Here is an 8,207-nt window from a genome sequence, read left to right on the forward strand (position 1 = left end):
AGTAGAGAGCTAAAAATGACAATATCCCCCACTCTACCCCAGGGAAATCCCAGAGAGGATGCTTCTCTTGGGCTTTAGGGACCCCCCTTCCACAACACCTGCACCATTATCTTCCCACCTACATGGTCCCAGATGAAGGATCCCAAGCCCCTTTGATACTCCTCTCGCCAATATCCCCTCCCTCATCTATCCCAGAAAGGAGAGCTCTAAGGCGTCTCTGCTCTGTGCTCTACAATAGCCTTCTCCCCATCTTTGCTCCTTCTCTACTCTGCTGAAAGAGGACAGCCAATCCCTCTCCATAGCTCAAGAACATGTCTCTCTAGAGGCCAGAAGAGAATCAGGGCTGTATCACGATCTCCAACCCCAAAAGATCATCCATTCTGCTGTTGTGTAGAACAAAACCTGGCATTCCTACCTTCAATGCCCCTTTCCTGGCTTTCTTGCAGTTTAGTACCTAGTAAATTACGGTAGTACAGGGTGATATAGAAAAGGAGAGACAGGGAGGAAGAGGGAGTCTCCTGACTGCTTCATTCCTTAGCTCTTGCCTAATGTGGACATTCACAAGACCTTCATTTAGCCTCACACCAATAGCAACTCATGCTCAAGAATGCACCAATTTCTTTCCTTGGCAGCCACTCCTGTCCAATCCTGTCCCCTCAGATGATGCCAATAAAGTGAGTTCTGACCAAGTTCAATACTTACATTGGCCTGCACCCAAAAGTGTATGTGGTAGTGAATAATATTTCCACTTATTGCAATCTAATTCCCACTGACACTCACAAGTTGATCTGTTGCATGCAGTGATGGACTAACTCTTTCTGTTGTCTGTGTCAGGGATTAAAAATATTGCCTTCCCCCAGCCTAGCCCACTAAAGAGCAGGGGGTTAAAAACTTGCCCACACAGCCTGTAGACTGTCTAGGGTACTGATGCTGAATTTGTCAGACAAATCTTTAAGAATACAGAAACACACACTGGACAATGTGTCCAAGTAACCCTAAAAGCAACCAGTAGGCTTAAAAAAATTCATGCAATCTAAACAGGACTGAAAACAGCATTTCTCTCTTTCAACTACAGATGTTACAATGGGCCTCGAATGCAACCTGTATGTTAACAGAGTATGTCACTGACTGTGCAGTATCCATCAGTAGCCAACACGGAAAAACAAAGAGGAAAAATTGCAGCAGTCAATTCTAAAACTAGCACAAACTGCCCGATGTCCTTTTGAACTATGTCAAAGAGAGAAGATACCGACCAATGCTCCTGTATGTTAAAGAAATACCAATAGTCTCCAGTCACACAATCCATACCCTATCCTCAGTTATTTAAACTACTCTTCTGTGGCTGGGTTGTGTTTCAGTCCAGTTCCCAGGGGAATAGACGAACATCTCCCATTACTCATAACTGGAGATGCACGTCCAATTCCAGAGCCACTGGGCAAAGAACATGTCTCTCTACAAGAGCAGCTAAATAGGATGACTAACATTTTTGTGGGCTGGAAGGATAATGTGAATTGGAGATGAATAACTACTGTATATAGTAGCCCTTTATCGCTGTAAAGCCAATGAACCAGAATTCCCCAAGAAAAAGCTGTGTGTGTGTGTGTACGTACACAAGCTCTGATTAATCTCATCAGTTTGCTTTCCTGGAAACTGGATGCCCCAGATGCCATTCTTTCCATTATAAATGTTCATCTGCTCCGGTTTCTGCTTGATTTTCTCTAGCTTGCTTTGCTTAAGTGATTTATTTTTTTTTAAATGAACATTCTTAGCACAATCCTGATTTTAATTTAGCATTTTGGCTATGGTTGTCTAAGTCTTTTTTACTATTTAAAAAAGACTGTATGGCAGATAGAAATCCTAAGTAGCACCATAAAGAATTTCTAATTGCTGTCATGCACATCAAACAAGAATTTCAAAAGGGGACTTTTTGTTATCTGAAATGCTATGAGTTTGGTATGAGAGCAGAGACAATACAACCACAAACACACCCTGTGAATTAAAACTGTTCTTATCAATTCTTCTTCAAATGGTAGTTACCTTATCCTTCTTTAGCAAAGTAAGTTACTTTATTCATTCAACTCAAGCAACATGTTGAAATTAATAAAACTTATTTTACTTGAGACCATATTTGCTAATGTTCTTATAATGCATTGCTATATTTATCTGCATTTAAACAGCGCCTATTACCATTAAGTCTAAGCTTTAATTAAACGAGCATCATTTATTGACCACGCATGAAGTGACAGAGTATTTATTGTAAGCTTTGGCAAGGTCAGTTATGTTTTTAACACACCAGATAATATAAATGTGGATCATTACATTCAAAATAGGCAATATTATAGAGAAAATAACATTCTGCTATAGGCAAAAACCACAAACATGGGGGATTTCTTTTCTCTCATAAGTGATTTATGTATGGGAAAGCGTTCTCAGGGATAGGGTGTTTTACCAAAGATATGCAGATTTACACAGAGAACACACACAGAGTGATTTACAAAACGTTTGTATCTGTGATCCCATGCTCTACTCTCATCTTCTGTTTGAGTCTATTTATGAACAGAAAAAGAGACAAAGGGGCAAAAAAACAACAAACCCCAACAATCAGAAACACCAGCCCAGAAAAGCAAAGTTGACAAGGAGAAAGAACGACTGCTTCACTCAGCTGCTTCCATATTTCAAAAGTGGAAAGCACTAGAGAAGTATTGCTATTAGTCCTTCCAATCAGATGCAGGCTGTGTGTGGCATTGTTTTAAGCCCTTGGCAAGATGCTTTGTAGTTTATACACACACAGGTATTGCATACCGAGAATTTCTCCATTTAAAAGACAATACATAGACACACACAGAGACCACAACAACAGCACGACTGTGAGTACTCACAGCTCTGAGTACAGGAAGTGCAGATTGCCCACATTGTCTATGTAGTTTGCAGGACTTAACCAAGGTAGGACCAGTAACAGAAGAGCCTTCATTTTCAGTGTAGGGCTGGCACTGCTGCTAGGTTTCCTCCTTCCCACTTTTTCTCTGCCTGCTGATGGGACACAGAACTTCAAGCTTGTCAGCCAAACCCTTTCTAAATGAGCCTTTCCATTTCAACGCAATTGGTAGCACATTATGAATCAAATTTAAATCCCTTAAACGAAGCTATGCTGAAAAATCATTGACCTGTAAGAGGATTACTTGATCTGATTTTCAGATGGGTAGATGTGAGGGTTTAGGGACAGCACAGCATGGTTGGCGAGATAGTGACTTATGCTGCAGAGCAGGCTGATGCACAGGAAAGAGACCTGCCTCCTGCAGTATTCAGAGTGGTTCTTCAGAAGCAGCTGGTACATTTACATCACTGGCTAGAAGCAGATGGGTTATGAGCTAAACTGCATCAGAGAAGGGTGTAGCAGTCTCAACATGGCAAATGAACCTCCCTCCCGCCCCCTGCAGCTCCAAAGCAAGCAATGTAGGATGACCACACCTTTTTAAAGTAAAATACCCCACAAAGGAGCTTAATTGATTGAACTGGAATCAATAACCAATCTAAATTCTCAATATTCAGCTAGATGTTTTTGTGCAAAGGTAATTTAAATATGAACCCAGCACACATCTCCTCTGTCTTTTTTAAATAATACAAATAACTAATTTTAAATGAGAATGTTTTTAATGCATGTTTGTGTCAATTCCAGTTATAAACAATTAAAGTTCTCTTATTAAGCACAAGCAGAAATGCACAGGAAACTCACCTTGTCCTATCAATGATCTCATCTGTGAAAAGGAGGGCGCTTTCTTTTTCTCCCTGAGAAAAAGAACCGGCCAGAGACTGATTTATACAAGAATGGCAAAAGATGGCTACATTGATGACTAATAGAATCCACTTTGATTTATTCACTGAGAACAACAGTCACATTTAGTGGCGATTTCAGTCTGGGTTTAAGTTGTTCCCTCCACAAGCATCAAACTACTTTATTAGCAGAATCACACACCTTCCCCCCCACCCCACTCACTGATTTGCCGGTGCTAAACAGAACACTGTCATTTCAATCTGCATTGTGCCTAGATGAGACAGATTCCTTGCTTGAAGCACACACAGCCCTTCTTGTCTCCTGTACTATTATGGATTGGAATTCAGACTGCAAGTGGGGTTTCTGCACCTCACTGGGCTAAAGTAGTCACAAGCAATAAAGAGTGGTAGTGATAATTACCAAATGGTTTTATCTAAACATTTAATATGCTTTATCTACAAATATAGGGTTTGAAAGTCCCCTAGGTAGGTCATTCTGGTGTAGGGGCAAGGAAACTCAGCCAGCTAGTACTCATGAAGTTTCCCCTTAACTCTTACTTTGGGGAGGGGCGTGCTTGTGTGGGTTGCCTCATGACATCATGGAAAGTGCAATGGGTTTGTCCCTCAAAAACTGTAGATCACCCAAGTGTCATCCACAAAGAGGCCCTGCTCTCTCTGCATTTCTTCCTACCTTTTATCTAGCCCCTGGCTCTTTTCTAACTCAGCCCATAGAACCATCCTAAGGGAGGAGAGTGGGTTCCACATGCAGAGGGGGAACCAGTTCAATGACTTGTTCAGCATTAAGTTGTACTGGGTTGGCCCACAGATTTCAGGAGTCAGGGAAAGATAGCACTAGATTGGCCAATACTGTCTCCCCACAGGCCCACTCTCTCCAGATCTGTCAAGCTGGAACCTCGAGGAGCACCTGCAGAAGTTGTCTGCTTGGTCAGGCAGGAAAGGAGAAAGGAAGTAGGCACATGCTGTTGAGCCAGTTCTTCTCTTTTCTGATGGATCCAGGTCAGGTGGGCCAGAGGCTTATGTTCTATGAGGAAGCTGAGAGTGCCACTGACATTTGGTAATTATCATCGCAATAATATTTGCTAGTATTTTATAATGTCAAATCACCATGCACAACACACGTCTCATGCAAGCTAGGTAGTAACATCATTTCCCCATTTGTAAAATGGGGATAGAGATAAATTGAAAAATGAAGTAACTTGTCCCACACCACACTGTGTAACAGTATCAGAATGGATATTAGGAATCATGAGATCCTAAATTCTGGCCCTATACTTACTCCATAGAATAGAGCTCACTCTGCCTCTATGTAAAAACTGTTCATTAAAATTCAAAAATGACGACTAGGAAACACCATGTTTTAATTATCTTATGGAAAATGAAAACTATCTACCCTCTACCTCTTAGGTCTCTGACCCACTATGACATGTTAGTAGATGCTTTATCGGGCATCTGTAGTGACCAGGTTAGTGTGTGTGTGTGTGTTTGGTCTTTGCTAGGTTTATTGACAGGGCTTCTCTTCAGAGAAGCCTACAATAGTTACACAATCAGCAGTTCTACTGAGATCTAGTTGAGAGGTATCCAAAATACATACACAAATTGCATGAACTGTGGAGAAGAGAGAGGCTGGTGGAACTAGAGCGGGGTAGGCAACCTATGACACAGGTGCCGAAGGCAACATACAAGCTGATTTTCAGTGGCACTCACACTGCCCGGGTCCTGGCCACCGGTCCAGTGAAGCTCTGCATTTTAATTTTAAATGAAGCTTCTTAAACATTTTAAAAACCTTATTTACTTTACATACAACAGTTTAGTTATATATTATAGACTTATAGAAAGAGACCTTCTAAAAACGTTAAAATGTATTACTGGCAGGCGAAACCTTAAATTAGAGTGACTAAATGAAGACTCAGCACCCCACTTCTGAAAGGTTGCCGACCCCTAAACTAGAGTCTTCCAACTAACAGAGTCTTGAATCAAATACACTTACTGTAGAGGAGCAGCAAAGTTGCGCAATAGTATTATACAGCCAGAGTACCATGGTTAGTTCACTGCTATCACTATTAATACTTTTTTCATGCCTCAGATAAGAGTATTGGCCAAAGGTTAAAACTTTATGTGACATTGCTAACCACTGAAAGATAGAAAACTAAAAACAACATAGAACACACCACAGCTGATCAAAAAAAACCAAACAATCAGAACCAGGAAATTTAAAAAAGGAGGTGATTAAATCATGAGTTTTAAGACACTATCACAGTGAGCAATGAAATCTAATTTCAGAAGTACATGTGACCAATATGTAGCCACAAATTATGGTTGCATAAACACCAAGGAACACACATGTGCATGTTGGGGACCCACATTTTAAAATGTCTTTCACTTTTAACAATACTAAGTTGGCCAGATACTCGGATGGTACAGAGCAGGATAGTATCACTGAAGGTCACAGGTAAAGGGCTCAAAAGTACCTACATAATTTAGGAGTTTAAGTATCATTTTCAAAAGTGACTTAGGAGCCTAAGAGCCACTGACTTTCAATGGGATTTAGGCTTCTAAGTGTTTAAGTCATTTCTGAAATTGGGCCTGAAGTGCAATTGAACATTTTACTTGATAAGTTCTTCTCAGTTTCATATATAGGTAACTTTTAAAGAAAGAGAAAGCAATTTATACCTCCCTTATAGCAACTTCAAAATATTTAAGATATCCCTACTCCCAATAACTCAAAGATCATTTTGGATTATTAAATACAAACTTTTACTGTACAACTTACCATGGAGATATCCTCCTTGACCAGCCCCAGGATACTGCCCAAAAGAACTTAGTGTATTTGAGTTTGTTTGTTGTAGTGAGGAGAAGAACAACATACTAAAATGAATGGGCCAAATTTAGCCCTAATTTAACTCCTTTGAATACAGTGAGCTGTATATCAGGGCTGAATTTGAGAAATCGGTGTTTAAATTAACTGTCCATTATAAGCAGAGTGTGTTGGACTCCTTTCAGGTTACTGTTGCTTTCAGTCCCTTCTCAGACAAACAAACAAATCAAGCAAGCAAAAAACAGGTTAGGGGTGGGACTTACCCGGTTTGAAAATGCTGTTCAAGGTCACAACGTTGCAAAACCTCTGAGCAGTGTTCTGTGAAAGGGCAGCTAACCATTAGCTTATCCAGGAGTTTATTTACTAGTATGTTGGACTTTCTGCAAGACTGTAGAATCAAATTTTTGCGATCCACAGGGCAGAAGTCTTTTTCCACTAGGAAGTTTGTAAGACAGACTGTGCAGTAGGTGTGACCACAAGGAGTGTCCAGTGGCTGGATCAAAGCTTGCAGGCAGATGTGGCATATTAGATCATCATCCACTTCTTCTGTGTAGCTGTACAGGTGGTTCTCTTCTAGTAAATGTGGTTGGCCACAGGTGATACATAAGGGTTGAGGGCTCTCCTCCACTTCTTCTGACAAATCTTTTTGACTCATGATAAGATCTGATGTGATGCAAAACAGAGCAAATAAAAACTGCTCTCTATTTGGAAGAATATCAGCAAGTTCTGCAAGACAGCAAACCTGTAAGAAAAAGCCAAAGAATTACATTCTGGGGTGGCTGTTTTAAAACATCCAGATAAATCATAAATGATGTGCTGTGCCTTGTAAAAAAATGCTGTAGTGATTTTTACAGAAAGAACGCACAGTTAGAGCAGGAAAATAAAAAAATGAGTTAACCCTATAACTTATGTTTTTTTCTTGCTGTTCTTTACCATCCCCTCTCTGAAAAAGGTATTCCTGCAAGGGAGGTGGGGGGGGGGGAATAGGGAGGAGAGGGGAGAAGGTTGCAAGAACGTAAGGCTTAAAAACCATTTTAAAAAAACAACATAAAATCAGAATCTGAGAACTTTAACTTCTCTAAGGTACCTGAGTTTAAAGCAGGCAAGTCAGCTGATTATTTTTTCCCTGCGGGAAAACTTGGCAGTGATAAAGCAGCAGCATGTGAAGGCAGAGCAGCGTGACACTGCATGTAGAAATATCATTAAGAATTATCCCCCTCTGCCCAATCCAACACAGAATGGGAAGCCACTTGTAAAGTAGATGTAAAGGAAAATAGTTATGTTCTGAATTAGCACTAGGCTCATATCACATGCTGCACTTTTCTGCACTGATAAACTTTTAGTACCCTTCTTCTAAACATTGCCTCAGCTATAGAACAAAAGAACAATAGACATAAAACATTATAATTCAAACAACAACTAGTGAGTAAGACTATCTCCTTATAGAGATCTGAAGGATGGATCTTTGGGGCAGAAAATAATATTTGTAGGGATTAAATTATGATCTGCCTTCACTGGATTTACATGTGTGTACTTCCACTGTCTTCAAAAGAATTACTTCTGATCTACACCAGCATGAAATGAGAATAGGTCCTTTGTA

The 8,207-nt window shown here is 40.3% G+C and overlaps 1 protein-coding gene across 5 annotated transcripts in view; it reads right to left on the bottom strand.

The window, feature by feature from the left end:
* The window catches only part of LNX1 (ligand of numb-protein X 1), an 87,567-nt gene extending 80,254 nt beyond the window's left edge, over window positions 1-7,313 (bottom strand). For 3 of the 5 annotated variants that reach the window (XM_030563989.1, XM_030563986.1, XM_030563988.1), the window contains exon 1: window positions 6,871-7,313. In XM_030563989.1, the coding sequence (XP_030419849.1) occupies window positions 6,871-7,262 (392 nt within the window). In that variant the 5' untranslated portion in view covers window positions 7,263-7,313. Of the gene's footprint in view, window positions 1-2,879; window positions 3,302-6,870 lie in introns of those variants that run through there. The other 2 variants (XM_030563991.1, XM_030563990.1) reach the window with 1 other exon arrangement.
* Between the last annotated feature and the right edge of the window lie 894 nt (window positions 7,314-8,207).

Source organism: Gopherus evgoodei, chromosome 5, assembly GCF_007399415.2.
Source record: "Gopherus evgoodei ecotype Sinaloan lineage chromosome 5, rGopEvg1_v1.p, whole genome shotgun sequence".
NCBI classification, from domain to species: domain Eukaryota; kingdom Metazoa; phylum Chordata; order Testudines; family Testudinidae; genus Gopherus; species Gopherus evgoodei.